Source organism: Saccopteryx leptura, chromosome 2, assembly GCF_036850995.1.
Source record: "Saccopteryx leptura isolate mSacLep1 chromosome 2, mSacLep1_pri_phased_curated, whole genome shotgun sequence".
In the NCBI taxonomy this organism is placed as follows: Eukaryota; Metazoa; Chordata; class Mammalia; order Chiroptera; family Emballonuridae; genus Saccopteryx; species Saccopteryx leptura.
The window spans coordinates 98,284,446-98,300,431 of NC_089504.1; the positions used below are offsets into that span (position 1 = coordinate 98,284,446).

The 15,986-nt window shown below is 45.7% G+C and overlaps 1 protein-coding gene and 1 pseudogene across 1 annotated transcript in view; both read right to left on the reverse strand.

Annotated features, from left to right (window-relative positions):
• The window catches only part of LOC136393065 (contactin-associated protein-like 3), a 107,010-nt gene extending 99,295 nt beyond the window's left edge, over positions 1 to 7,715 (reverse strand). Inside the window, exon 1 of the mRNA XM_066365727.1 lies at positions 7,558 to 7,715. Coding sequence (XP_066221824.1) covers positions 7,558 to 7,642 — 85 coding nt within the window. The 5' untranslated portion in view covers positions 7,643 to 7,715. The remainder of the gene's footprint in view (positions 1 to 7,557) is intronic.
• Positions 7,716 to 12,929: 5,214 nt separating this feature from the next.
• LOC136391454 (putative spermatogenesis-associated protein 31C1) overlaps positions 12,930 to 15,986 on the reverse strand; it is a 43,045-nt pseudogene continuing 39,988 nt past the window's right edge.

Here is a 15,986-nt window from a genome sequence, read left to right on the forward strand (position 1 = left end):
TTTATTTTATTCTTTTCCAAGGGAGAGGAGAGGAGATAAAGAGACAGACTTCCACATGCACCCCAACTGAGTTCTACCTGGCAACCTCATCTGGGGCCATGCTCACAACCCAGCTATTTTTAGCACCTGAGGCACTGAGTGCATCATCCTCAGTGACCAGGATGATGCACTCGAACCAATCAAGCCTTGGCTGCAGGAGGGGGGGAGAGAGAGAGAGAGAGAGAAGTGAGAGGGGGAGAAATGGAGAAGCAGGTGGACGCTTCTCCTGTGTGCCCTGACCGGGAATCAGACCCCAGACATCCACATGCCTGGCCGGTGCTCTGCCACTGAGCCAATTAGCCAGGGCCAGGTAGAATCTTAGAAATCTGGAATTTCCCACAGCTGGGGAAAACATAATTGACTTAGTCCTCCAAATCTAAACGAGACAATCTGAGTGTTTTCTGGCTCATGACTTCCTTCTAAAACTACTTAAATCTACCCTGCCCCATAAGTTGAACAGAATTCGAGAGACTTCTTGGGATAGCTACAACTTGTTGGTAATGCATTTGGACTTAGATTCTTTAGCACTTTCAAATTCAGTTTACACACCACTATATATAAGTGGTATCTTTTCAGGTGTGAACTAGGTTAAAGCTTCCTCAACATAGAAAAAGCAAGTTTGTTTGCTGCTTATCTCTCACCCTTTAACACATCATAATGAACTCTGGTCCCTGGAATGGAAAAGAGTGGGTTACAAATCTCCCTGGAGATGGACTTCCAGCCCTCTTTGTTCTTCCCAAGTGGGCAGCCCCAATCAGCCCTAATACCAGTAGTTACCAGTGTGTAAAGTACACAATCACCTGGTGAGCCTCCTCGGACTCTGCACCAGTGAGAACATCTGGACTTGGAAGGACCCGGGGGGTACCTGAGAATCTTTCCCAAAAAGAACAGTGAGGCCTGGAGCTCGTCTGGAGCTACAATATCCACTGTTCCTAGTGGCCCGTCGAGGGCTCTGAGAACTTTCTAAATACCTATGCCACCTCCTCACCCTTCTGAAGGCATGAGCATTCTTCTGCGTGCAGACTGCCAGTCAGGTTTTCACCGATTTGGACCCCAGTTTTAAACTTTGCCAAGTGTTCTGGAACACTGGCCAGTTTCCAACTCTCAGACACACACCCAGTGGAGAGGAGGTAATAACCTCTTATTATCTACAGAACATTTCAAGCTTGTAACCCCAGCATGCAAGATGGGCCAGTGACCTTTGCGTAATTCTCCAGCCCCATGTCATCCACCCCTATCTCTATTTGCCCCTGAAAGAGCAAGTGCAGAAGGCGCCCAGTGTGTCCATGTCTGCGCTACCCATGTGGTTCCACACGTGGCACTGCTGTGCACACCACGAGCTTGAATAACCACAACAGACCTGGCAGTTTAATTCCATTACCCTCAAGGCCCAATCTGATGTGAATTGGGTTAGAAGAGAACAGGGGTGATTTCTAATGTCTTATCTGTTCCAATAACTTATGCATTCTAAGGATAGAATACAGTTATATTTTTGGCAGAACAAAGTCAAAATGGCACATAATGCCGTTCTTGGCTAATTTATTTACAGTGCGCACACAGAGGTTTTATACCTAGCCATTAGCAGAGTCCATAGTTAAACACTTTTATTTTTATTTCTAGGCTTCCTTTCCTATTGCAAAACATGTTGTGAATTATTTCAAAGTATTGGTTTATATTCATTGTATTAACTCAGAGATCTTTAATGGATAGAACTAGATTTGGGTGGTGCCTTTAAAATTATTCCACAGTGTTGAAAAATTCACATTTTATTATAAATCAGATAGTAACAGTGAAAGAACTATTTGATATTAATTTTAGTGCTGCAATACAACAAATTATGGCTCATTAATTAAAACTATTATTAGGGATTACATTTGGCATAAATTTAAAACACTCATTCTTCTTATAGTCAAATTATCCCTCATGTTCCCTGTGTTTGAGTGGTTTCATGCTGGTAGTTGAAGAGGGAAAACTTTCTTTTTTTAGAACATAGCATTGTACGATAGCTTCCATATTTTCAAGGAAAATTTGAAATTATAAAATAATATATTCTAAATACTAAAATGGAAATGGCAGAGAATATTTAATTAAGTAAGAACTTGTTGATAAAAAGAGTTTCTTGCCTAGTGACCATGTTTTAAACTTTCAGATAATCTGTAACTCCAACACACAAAATCAACTATGAAAAGTCTTCCACTTAGAGCAGCAGTCAATGGCTTTGGAAAGAGGAACCCAATGAAGAAAATCCATGAAACCAAAAGCTGACTCTTTGAGAAGCTCAATAACACTGATAAGCCAGGCTAGCTTAGAAAAAAAGAGAAAGGATGCAAATTACTAATATCTGAAATTAAATAGAAGATATCACTATAGATACCATGGACATTTAAAAGATAATAAAAGAATTATATAAAAATACTTTATATCCACAAATTTGATAATCTAGATGAAATGGACCAATTTCTTGAAAAATACAACCTGCCAAATTCACACAAGAAGAAAGACAGTCTGAATAGGCCAATATCTATTAAAGAATTTGAAAATATTATTCAAATAATTATTTGAATAACAGAAAGCACCAGGCCAGGTGGCTTCACAGATGAATTTTACCAAACATTTAAGGGGAAAATCATACCAATACCTTATAATCCCTTACAGAAGACTGAAGCAGAGGGGGGGCTTTCTAACTTGCTCTATGAGGCCAGCACTACCCTAATACCAAAACCAGACACAGATATTAAAATAAATTTACATCCCACTATCTCTCATGAATGTAGATGCAAGATCCTAAACAAAATATTACCAAATCAAATCCAATATACAAAATATATATATAGTGAACAAATGGAATTTAACAAAGAAATGCAAGGCTGATTAAACATTTAAAAATCAATTTTCATAATCCATAACATATCAATAGAAGCATTTGACAATACTCAACATCCATGCAGAATAAAACGTCTTAGTAAAAGGGGAATAGAGGGCCCTGGCCGGTTGGATCAGTGGTAGAGCATCAGCCTGGCATGTGGATGTCCCAGATTTGATTCCAGGTTAGGGCACACAGGAGAAGCACCCATCTGCTTCTCCACCCCTACCCCTCTTGCTTCTCTCTCTCTCTCTCTCTCTCTCTTCCCCTCCTGCAGCCCTGGCTTGACCGGAGAGAGTTGACCCCAGGTGCTGAGGATGATTCCATGGCCTCCACCTCAGGCGCTAAGAAAGCTCGGCTGGAGCAACAGAGCAGTGGCCCCAGATGGGCAGAGCATCGCCCCCTGGTGGGCTTGCCGGGTGGATCCTAGCCAGGGCATATGTAGGAGTCTGTCTCTGCCTCCCCTCCTCTCACTGAATTAAACAAAAAATTTAACTTCCAATTATGTTGTTCCTGATTGGGGGGAGGGTAAACATTATTCTTCAGAGAGAGGACAATCCAGGAGACAGATTTACAACATTAAATAAGCTATTGAAACCTTGACATTTTCTTATTGTGATTATATTATTTCCTTTCCCAAAAGGTCTTGAAATTCATAAAGAAATAGATTCACAAGGATAACTCTAAAGCAGAGAGCTCCAACCTTCCTCTGTTTTGCCTCTTAGTATGGAAGAACAGAGCTGCCCACAAAATAACATCTAGAAAACAGAATTCTAACTTGAAACCTACACTCAAACTTTATTCCCGAGTTCCACTCAGAAGGTCAGCTCCATATAACACTCGTTCTGCTGAGGACACAGAGATCTAGAAGGAAGCCAAAGTAATTGTTTACATTTCTAAAATATCAGGTTCTAGGTCATATTTTTTAATTAAAAAAATGTTTCCATTGATTTGAGAAGGGAAGGAAAAGAGAGAGAGAGAGAGAGAGAGAGAGAGAGAGAGAAGCACCAACTTGTTGTTCCACTTAGTTGTGCCCTCACTGGTTGCTTCTTGTGTGTGCCCTTACTGGGGATCAAACGGAACCCATGACCTTGGCTTGCTGGGATGAAGCTCTACCTACCCAGCCAGGGCTCACATCATATTTTAAAGGATGCAGTCCATTCAACTTGTTTTATCTTCAAAAGGACATAGACTGTATAGTGTGTGTGTGTGTGTGTGGGGGTGTCCTTGGCCTTTGCCATTTAGAAACAATTTTCTCCGTGAGCAGAATCCCCCTGACTAAAAATTTCTTATTGACTAAAAAGATTCACATCAAAATGTGTATAGTCTCTGAGATGTCCGATGCTTCAAGCAAATCCTGTTCCTTGAGAGGATGTCTGATGACAAAACTTCACCCAGTCTGGCCCCTGGCTGACTGATTCACTGGTGAGAACCAGCTGGGAATACAACAATAATGTCATTGGACTATTTGGGAAGAAGATCTTTGCTAGTTTAAAAAATTTACATACAGTCCTCATTAATTTCTTTTAAATGCTTGGGAATATTTCATTTTTGTTAAAGATGTGTCTGTAAAGATTGAGTTTTCCAACACTTCTTTTCTTTTTTTTTTTAGGTGGTTGGAGGGGAAATAGTGAGGCAGACTCCCGCATGCACCCAGACCAGGCAACCCCTGTCTGGGGCCAATGCTCAAGTACTGAGCTACTTTTAGCACCTGAGGGTGACAGGCTGGAACCAACTGAGGTATCCTCAGTGCCCAGGGCCACGCTTGAACCAACTGAGTCACTGGCTGCAGGAGGGGAAGAGGAAGAGAAGTGGGGAGAGAGAGCGAGGAGAAACAGATGGTTGCTTCTCCTGTGTTTTCTGACTGGGAATCAAACCTAGGACCATATGCCAGGCCGAGGCTCTATTCATGAGCCACTGGCCAGGGCCTCAATGATAAAAGGCTAGCCATCCAAAAGCTTGAGCAGTCTGATGTTCAGCATTTCTCATTCATAGCCTAAATCCACTCTGCTGGCCAACTCCTCCGTGGAAGTTTTCAAATGGTGGGGCAGGAGTAGAGAGACCTCTGTCTTAACTCAGTCATAACAGATTTCAAATACATGTTTGACATACCTTGCTTGTACACACATACATACACTTCCCAAATAGTCAGGAGTTAATGAAAACTTGAATTGGTCAAATTAGCTAACCTAGACCACAGTGAGAGTCATTCACCAGTACTTCTGCTACAAATGACAGTGTCAAAATGAGATCAACAAGAACTTATCAGTTGCAATTTGTGTAGATTCTATGAATCTTTGAGAACTATCAATAAGCATATTTGTGGTGATCAAGAACTCGTAACATTTTAAAGTACTTTAAAAAGGTCCTAACAGTGCAAATTTACATAAGCAGTTTAATTTACTGAATATTGAATAACAATTGCTAAAGGCATCTAAATAAAAAGAGGCTGAAAAATGAAACCTAGCACTGACATTTGAAGAGTCAGCCAGACACCCTAACAGACCAACACATACAATTTATTTTTGTAATTTTATTTATTGATTGATTTTAGTGAGAAAGGAAGAGAGGAAGAGAGAAAGAGGAAGAGAGAGAAACTTCAGTTTGTTGTTCCACTCATTTATGCATTTGTTGGTTGATTCTTGTACGTGCTCTGACCAGCTACCTGCCAGCTTGGTGTAACAGAGGATGCTTTAACCAACTGAGCTACCAGGCCGGGGCCTCACCCATCTAATTTAGATGCAATCATCTGCATGGATATGGAGACACACAGCAGCACCTCAAGGCAAGCGAGTCCTAAAAAGGATAGTGTGCATGTGATACCTCCATGGATTTTAGGGAATAAAATGCAAACAGAAAATAAAGAAATATCAAAAAAACTGAAACAACTGATCTTGCCAATATCCTGTGGTTACAGCTAAGGAGGCAGAAAGGCAAAGGACCCTCTGCTTTTCTTATGGGAAGGATTTCTAAAGCCACGTTTGCTTTAAGTAAAATGACCTCCAGTGGTTTTTTAATCTTCCTTCAGAGTAAGTAGTTTGTTGAATTATTCTACAGTTTATTTGTACAGCCAAATCATTTAGTCCTAGTTGTTTTTAATTTCTCGGCAAAATGACAAGAGCGCTATTGCAGGACCTACGGATTCGATTTTATGTAAATGCCCCATTTTAATTAATTCATGGGGGTTGTTGCACAAAGCTAAATTCAAATTGAGTCTGAAATACAGAGCAGCATAGAGGGTAGGCTCATTTTTAGGAGTGATACACACAATTTGGCATTAAACGAGTGACTACTAAATGATAACGTCATAAAATCATCACAGCCTCCCCGCTCCTGTGATGAGTGCGTGGGAGCGTACCTTTATTTGAAATGCTTTTCGCTTGGCCGCAAAATTCCCCGCGAGGGCGGAGTTGGGCCCCAAGAGCCAAGTCCGGATGGATGCCCAGTACCTAGGTCCGTTTCCGAACAAGCCCACTAACACTTTCCTGAAAAGCACACTGGCTCCTCCTATTGCCCACGCCTTGATTTTTAGAAAAATGCTTGAGGGGCGTGTGGTTGGGAGGGAGGATGAGGTGGACTTTCCTAAAGTTCTTCAAGGAAAGAAAAGCTTTGTGACGGCGATATCCAAATGAATGACTGTTAACCTTTTTTCGATTTCAAGATTAAAATGTCATGAGCTCGGCGGAATGGATCCGGCAGCATCGCTGAGTCAGACTCGGAGTGCCGGTCCCGGTCCCGGGTGCGCGGGCCGTCGCTGAGCCCCCGAGTCAGAGCGCCCCGGACCGCAGCGCGGACGCCGCGCCCTCGTGCACGAACCCGGGCGGCGGGCTGTGCGCCTTCGCAGTGTCTGTGTCTCCCGAGGGGCCGGGTCTCCCGGAGCCCTGCGGCGCCCGCGGAGGGTCGAGGCTCCCCCCGCACCCTGCGGGGCAGCACCCGCCGCCGCGCCCCGTCCTGCCGCCGAGTCACACACTCACCGGACCGCGAAGACACACAGGACCTCACGCAGGTTCTCATCCTCGCACGTGGTCCTCTCGCTGGTCCCTCTTCGCGTCTCAGCACACGCGTGCGAACTGCACGTGTCCCTACCACTGGAGCTTTTCCCACGCGTGTCCAACACAGCGCTTGGATCCACCTCAAAGTCACACAGGCTTTGCTTGGTTAGCCAGATCCTTGCGCGCAACCCTAGCTTAGCGCTGCGTTGGGACTTGAAGATGTTTTGTTGTCTTTTTAATTTTAATTTTTATGATTTATTTAGAAAATTAAATTTAACGGAGTGTCATTGATCAATAAGAGAACACAAGTTTCAGGTGAAGATCTCTATAGCATTTGAACTGTTGATTGTATTGTGTGCCATCACCCAAAGTCAAATCACTTTCTGTCCGTGTATTTTTACCTCTTCACACCGCTTCTCTCCCCACCCTCTCCCCCCCGGTAACCACTTCACTTTTATCTAAGTCCTTGAGTCTCAGTTTTATATCCCACCTACGTGTAAAATCATATAGTTCTTAGCTTTTTCTGATTTACTTATTTCACAAAGATTTTTTTTTTTAATGCCCCGTTTTCAGAACCACCCAGGACCCCTCCAGGACTACGGTGGACAACACGAGCACGCGAGCTGAGCGGCCGGCACACGTCCGGAAAGGCGCGCGACTCACCGGGCTCCCCGGCGGCCCCTGGGCTCCCGGGCTGCGCGGACAAAAGGAACAGCAGCTTGAGAAGGGCTCCTAGGACAGCGTGCATGCTCACGGCGCCGGGTCTCCGCTCCCTCCGCAAAGCCAAAGCGGTCCGGAGCGGCTCGATTTGCCCGGGCCCCGCGGAGACCTTCTGCGGTCCTGGTCTCCGCCCCGCCCCGCCGCTGCAGGACCGCGCCCCCGCCTGCGGCCACGCCCATCCCGCCGCCGCCGCTCCCGTCTGTCCGGCTCCTCGCGGCCTGGCGCCCCTGGCGGTGGTCGGAGGAAGTGCGAGTCACACCTCCCTTGGTCTCAACCTGCGCTGGGGATGTACAGTGTGGGGTCCGTGTGGCTCGGGCTTGTTCCTTCTCGTGGGGGTTCCCACTCCCAACAGCCGATCCTCTGGTGAACCGCAGGCCGAGGAGGTTGACCTGAATAATGCTTGCGCACTAACTAGCACTGAACGTTGACAATGAAGCTAGTTATCTTTTTGTTTTTCGTTGAAAAGTACACTAGGTCAGAAATAATTAGGTTTGAAGAAAATAGTTATACATAATAAAAACTAATGTTAAAAACACATGAATGAACTTTATTATGGTAATCATTTTGCAGTATAGTATACAGGTACCAAATCATCATGCTGTACACTGTTAACTTATAGTGTTGTATGTCAAGGAATATCTCAATCAAGCTGGAAAAATAACACTACTTTTGCCCACCCCTGTATTTAGAACCCATTTTCCAGTTCAATTTACTGATTATTTCTTCTTTTCCCACTCTTCTCCCATAACTTCTGCCAAGTAAGAAAGTTACATATGTGTGTGATCTGTCTCTAAACTTTCCTTTGTTCCATAGACATGACTCTTTTCTCTGTCAACACTCAATAACTATAGGTTTTGATATTCATTTGGTTCTCTATTCATCATTCTTTTTCTCCCCAGCTTTACTGAGATATAATGGACATATAAAATTTTATAAGATTTGTTTGTTTGTTTTTTGTTTGTTTGTTTTAGTGAGAGGACAGGAGATAGACTCCCGCGTTTGCCCTGATGGAGACCCAATCGGAAACCCCTGTCTGGGGTCATTCAATTTGAGTTGGCTAAACTGCTGAGGGGTTAATGACTGCTTGGCATCAGAAGAAGACCCTTCAGATTCTACAACCATTTCCTCATGCATCTTATCAAAATACACTTGATCACCATATTCACTTTCTTCATCTTTAGAAGAAATAAAACCATTGAAAACTGGAACCAGGAGTGTCTCCAAGTGTGGGATAGGTTGTATTGCTGAAGGAATATTAGGACATGTGATCATATGCCGTTTTTTCTTGCCAATGCCCTTTGTACGGCTCAGAAAGAAATAACAGTCACTACTGTGGTCCTTAGGTTAACGCCAAACCATCGGAATATTAAAAAGGATTCCTTTGTGTTTTCCTTTTGTCCAGTCACGAAGCATTTCCTCACAATTATGACACACAATATGAGCAACCCAATTCTTGTCTTGATGGCCAAGGGGAGCTTGAAAATAAGCAATATATGCATGTGTCACAAATGATGAAATATTGTGCCTTTGATTTTGAAGTGTGTAACAGCCACATATATAACAGAAGGTGTCAGGACTATTCTTACATTTATACCTACTCAAAGAAGCCATGATTCAATCTTAAAACAAAATAAGAGGGTGTTTTTATCAGATAATAATATTTTACATTTAAAAACAACTGCAATTATGTAAAAGTGATGTTTGTAAAACATTAATTGCAGAGTCATTGCCCTTTAACTCCAATTTATAAACCAATGCATGCCATTAATTGTAACAAAAAGAAATTAAAATTGCATAAAAATTAGAGCATGCACCAAAAAAACGGATTTCAGATTTGGAATCAGCAATGCAGAGATATATGGAAATAGTTCAAAAACCTCATGCAACAGATAATGAAAAGACAAATTGTTCCCAGTGTAATAACAAAGAAAGAATCCTCAAGGCAGTTAGGGAAAAGAAAAATATAACATGCAAGGAAGGCCCATTAGGTTATTATGGGACTTCTCATCAGAAATTCTACAAGCCAGAAGAGAGTGGACCCAAACATTTAAAGCAAGGGAATCCTTCCTTGTCACTCAAACCCTGGTGGGTGAGGAGTGCCCCCCCCTCCACACCCAAATCTACCTTCCCCGCAGGCAAACATTTACTGACAGCCATGACCTACTGGACAGACACTCGCTGAGCCCACAAAGTGACCCTGAGACAAGACCTCCTCCCCTGGTGCTTACTCTCTGAGCCACACAAGTGCACGCTGCCCGTTTACAGAAAGGAAGTTGAGGCTCAGAGAGGCTCAACAGCTCCACACGCGGAAGGTCAGACGTGACCCTTGGCCAGCCTGGCTCTTCCTGACTCCAGATGTGTGGGGGCCGGAATGCCCCAAACCCTGGGGGACAACAGGGAAGGGGGTGGTCAGGGGCCAGGCTGAAACAGAGTGACAAGGAGGAGTCGGCATTCTGGGACACTGCCCGCTGACACACAGGCTGTAGTCACAGGGGCAGGTAAGCTACACTGAGCACAGCAGCGGGATCAGCTCTCAACCCACAGCCACACCCCCCACCCCACCTTCCAGGCGCTGGCTTTTCCCAAACCCAGCAGCCCCAGGAGAAAGGGAAGGAAATCCCTCTGTTCTGTGGTTCCCCACAGGGTCTGCAGGTGCCTCACAAATGATGGATGAGAGCAAGTTAGCAAACAAAGGAGTGAATGAATGAACAATGAACGAAGAGTGAGAGAATAAATGAAGGAAGGAAGGAAGGAACTGAAGGCTGGTGCAAACCTGCACAGCGGCCAGGGAGAAACCAGCCATGTCACAAATGCCCCACCTGAAAAGGCCTACATCACAGGGTACACAGTGCACCACGTCACATGCCATATTCCACACGTTACATAACATGTCACATTACATCACACATCAAATCACGTCATATGTTGTCAGGTCACATCGCACATCCCATGACGTCCTCAACTATGGTTGTGACCCTCCCTTTATTCTGTAAGATCAGGGTGATTTTTATTTCATTTTTGCCTAGCCACGTCTTCTATCACATCTTAAAGAGCTACACAAATATGTAACGGCGGCCAAAGAAGACTTTCAAACTGTAGAGTGAGGCACTCATCCCAAGTGCATCTGACAGGTGAGGATGCCCAGGGTCACACAAGAGCTCCATGTGAGGGGCAGGCACCTGCTGAGCCCTGTGTGGGGAAGAGGACCCCCGTCACAACCTCAGCCGCCCAGGAAGATGTCCTCCTGGGATCTGTCCCCCAGGGAGCTTCTGGGCACCCGGTGGGCCTCATCAGCCATCATCACGCCCCTCATGCATCTGTGTGTCCCCCTAAACCCATCACCACAGACGGCAGGTCACGTCTGTCTGGTTCCTATGCAGCCCAAACAGAAAACAGACACAGTAGTGTACTGGGCAGGCATAGGACCTGCCCCCACTCAGATCCCTCAGACAGAGGGACAGACGCTCCCACCGTAAGGCCTACCCCATACTCAGCATCCCTGAGACAGAGGGATGCTCCCACCATAGGGCGTGCTCCCAACTCAGCATCCCTGAGACAGAGGAACCCCCCTAGGAATAGGACCTGCCTGCCTGCCCCCTGCCCAGGGACATGGACCTGTAACCTGCCTGCAGACTCCTGAGAATGTGCTGGGGCAGGTGAGGCAGAGCTACACATGGTAAGCAGGTCTGTCAGAGTGAAGCACACACATCATTCGGATCCAGGAGATTTGCCAGGACCTGGTACCCCTACCCACGAGGAGAGTACCCACCCTCCACCTCTTTCTCAGCAGGGCTGCTTGGAGACAGCAGTCAGGCCCTCGCAGGTGCCCAGCACAGGCCCGGGGACAGGAGACACTCCATTGCCTTACTCCAGCCACCACCTCATTTCAGAGCCTCTTCCCCCAGCTAAAGCCCCACACCCCCCACACCCTTTGTCCTCCCCAAGTCTACAGACAAGAGCAATACAGCCTAGGAGGGCAGGAGGTCACCACACAGGGAGACCTGGGGACACCACTCCCAAGATGGACCCTACGTGGAGCAGACAGTGCATTGCCCCAGGCACAAGGGTCAGGGTCACCACCACATTCAAAGCACCCTCTCCTCACCAGAACACAGGGCACTAAGAAGTCCTCAGCACTGTCAGTGTCCTCGTCCTTGTTCCTCAGGCCACAGATGAGCCCCTCCCTCACCATGCCTCGGCTGCACACGATACCCCAGCTCAGGGCCCCTCACAAACTGGCACCATTGGCTTCCTCACCATTGACACAAGGACCCTCCTTTCAAGGCAAGACATAGACTGGGCCAATGTGAATGCAGGACACACCCTGCTCACAGGCTTCTCGTCTGGAGTCACCATCACCCCTGTGACCCTCGGCAAAGCAGACAAGAAGGCCTGCACAGTCACACTTGCAACACAGGATTGTTCCCTCTGCGAGGTACAACTCCGTCCTGGGAGCTGCCCCTCCTGAGCAACACCCCACAAGCCCCCACAGAGATATGCAGGCAGCCCTGGGCTTGGCAATTGCATGTGTGTAAACCACACACACACACACACACACACACACACACACACACACACACACACACACACACAGAGGGTGCAGGGAACATGTGATGACGAGCTCATGCAGAAGGGGGCACACTTGCCCTATAAAAACCTTTTCCCTCTACTGCTTTCAAAATATTTTTCAGAACACCAAGTAAGAGGGTGGCAGGTTAACACCGAGCTCCGTTCTCAGTCACAACAGGCCACAAAGCACCCTCAGGCCCCCACAGGGAGTCGTCCAAAACTGCGCTGCCAGTGTGTGTGTGGAACTGCTCACTGGACGGTTATTTATAGTCACAAGACACTATCGACTTCCTGGGACAGCCTGGTGGTGGTGACGAATGTCGTGCAGTCCTCAGGGCAGTTAGGAGCCGGACAAGGGTGAAAGGCGGCACACTGGAATTTGACAGAATTGCCCCCCACCAGTGACCATGACGAGAACAGGGCTGTGTTCAGGGTGGAGTGGGAGTGTGTGGGGAGCTTCTCATCCTTCCTGGCATCCCCAGTTCTTGGTAGGCTGCTTAACATCCTGAAGCCAAGAGCAGAAAGCACGGCAAGCCGTGTCCCGGACCGGGCTCTGGGCAGCAGTCCTGCTACCATGAGGCTCTCCTCCCCAGAATGGTGACAGTGGCACCAATTTCCTCAAGCGCCCCAGGTAATGTCTGTTCTATGAATGGCTTCAGGGTTTGCACCAGACATGCTCACTGAACACAGAGTCTCAATTCTATAAAACCCACAAGCCACTGACCACATCCCCCTCTTGGGCTCTGTCACTTCGAGGGGCAAAGAGGAGGGTGGCCCGATCCCTGTGTTGTGCTGAGTGACAGTGATGACCCTCTCAGGAGCTGGGAGTCCTGACTATGGGGCCCGTGGCCCAGGGCCCAAGACCTGCACAGGCGAGCCCCAGGTGGGCATGTGGGGAGCATCCAGATCTCACGGTGCGAGAGGAAGGTGAACACAGGATACTCCTGATGGTAACTGGGGGTGGGACGAGGTCTGTTAGTCATTCTCTCTACTTCCTGGCCTGTTGGAAATAGCCATGCTGATAATTCAGAAATAAAACACTGGGACAACATGGCCCTCAGTAAGTTTCTGGCACAGCTGCCCACGCCCCTGATTTGGATGCACCAGGTATGACCCTAACAGGGCAGCCAGACCAGACACGGGCACCGTGGGCAGCCCTATAGACCCCTACAAGCAGTCATCACCCCCACCCAAGCAGATGTGACAGGGGGGCAGGGAGAGGCACCCGTGGCCCCCAGGACTGCACACCCAGGGGCCTTCACAGCATTCCCCATGGAAATTCAGGAGAGGGGTGTGGCGAGCCAGAGCTTCGCAGGGCTGCCCTTCCTCCCTCACGGAATCTTTCTTCTGCCATCTTAAGTGTATTGGTGAACCTCTCTAATTAACTTTTTACTTAACTCATGGTGGATTTCAATTCCATATTAAAAAGTGACCTTGGCTTTCAGTGTAGCCATGAATTCACATTTGCACAAAATCCACTTTGCATGCAACCCACTCCACGCCTCTCACTCTCTCATTTTTAATTCCATGTTGCAGCTCATTGTCATGAGCCTGACTTGGGAAAAGGGAGGGGCAGCCAGGATCTATTGGAGGCACCAGGGGGTGCTTTAAACATTGTAGAACATGGTTTGCTAAGCAGTGAAGTAAGCAACACAGCATGTTTTCATGTACCCCGTGTCCATATCTTCTCCCTTGTTTGAAGAAGGTTGTGAAAATCTGGTCACATAGTCGGAGCGACTGCATAGGAGACAGAAAGTGCACCTATCGTATTTGTCTCCTTTCAAGGCAGGACCATGAACTTCACATTGTATTTTTTAAAAATTCATTGAAACCACATACCTAGAGAATATTCTATATAAAAAAATTCTATAAGTAGTGTTTACTCTGGAGAAACAGAATATTAATATCACACTATGTTTTTCTATGTTGCTAAATAGTAATTAATGGGTCGGTGGTGAGGGGGCTTCACTTCATAATGGAGAAAGCAGAATTTCCTAGTATCTAGCCCCATTGGAGAGTGTTAATTATATGTTATTTTTCTTTTTCTATTTGGAAGTTAAACTTGGGGAATTACTATCTTTTAACCATTGGAATATGCATATTTAATTAGCACTCTGGAATTCCAACTTTCTGAGGGAAAACCATTTTAACCAGTTTGGTATATATAGTAAATACTCAACAAATAATTTACTGATAGTTAAATTATGTTCTCTGGCAAAGGTTTAAATATCTACATTTATAGGTATTTTAATTTGTTTAGTAGATATTAACTACTTTGTGTTTCACTTTGTGTTTCATCATTTAAATACCATCATAAATGATATTAAAAGATCATAGTATTCCTTATCTATACAGTAGACATAAAGTAATAAACACCACTGTAGAATGTATACATTTGCACATTTAAAAAATATTTTAGGGGAAAAACATTTTAATTTTATAATTAAAATTTTATTCAATTTTTAAAAAATATTTTCCCAAGGTGATTAAAAAGTTATTGTATCAATGAATAAGCAGCCAAAGTAAAATGAGGCATCACTGCAGTGTGGTACAAGTATGTTATCTCGAAAGAACAAAAGGCAGTAGACTTCACTGTCTATAATAGTTATAGAATTTCAGCTATCAAAGTGCTGCATTCTTTGAGAACAAAAGATAATCACTTGTTAAAGATGCAGTGATTTCTTCCATTCATTCTTTCTTTTTTTATTCAGTGAGAGGAGAGGAAGCAGAGACAGACTCCCACACGCACTGTGACCAGGATCCACTCATCACGCCCTCTAGGGGGTGATACTCTACCCATCTGGGATGTTGCTCTGCTGCTCAGCAACTGAGCTCTTTTTAGCACCTGAGGCAGAACCATGGAGCCATCCTCAGCGCCTGGGGCCAACTTGCTCCAATTGAGCCATGGCTGTAAAAGAGGGGAGAGGGAGGGAGGGAGGGAGAGAGAGAGTAAGACAGAGAGAGAGAGAGTGGGAGAGAAAAATGAGAGGGGAAGAGGTGAAGAAGCAGATGGGCACTTCTCCTGTGTGCCCTAACAGGGAATCAAATCTGGGATATCCACACAATGGTCTGACACTCTACCACTGAGCAAACCAGCCAGGGCCTAAAGATTTTCTCCCTTTAAAGAAATTATTCATTTTAGAGAGGGGGAAAAAGAGAGAAGGAGAGAGAGAGAGAGAAGAGAGAGAAGAGCGAGAGAAAGGAGGAGGAACAAGAAGCATCAACTTCTATATGTGCCTTGACCAGGTGACCATGGTGACCTCACCATTTCAGGTCAATGTTTTTATCCACTGTGCCACCACAGGTCAGGCACAGCAATGATTTCATGCACTCAGTCTTGCATTAAAAGAGCCTATCATTTTTGTATTGAACCCTTCTCTAATCTGGAAAAAACATTGGGCAAAAGCATGTATATCATCCACCAAGGCAAGTCCTTCATATATTACTATGTTTAGATCCTCAATATCCTTCATTATTTATGTAAAGAAACATCAATATAGATGCAGTGTTGTGGTAGATGGACTATAAGGTGGCCCCTGTGATCTCAGCCTCCTGGTTCAAGTCCTTACGGAACTCCTTCCCTTGAGTGTGAGCAGGATCTATGACTTGCTTCCAACTGACTGGATATGGCCAAAGTGATGGGTGTCACCCCCATGGTCACATTACATTATATGAGATTTTCTCTTGCTTGCTGATTTACTCTGGAGTCTCTCTTTCCTTTGCTGGCCTTGACGAAGCCAGCTTCCCTGAATCCTCCAACAAAAAGGAACTGCGTGCTGCCATTGTCCCTGGGAGTGGGATCC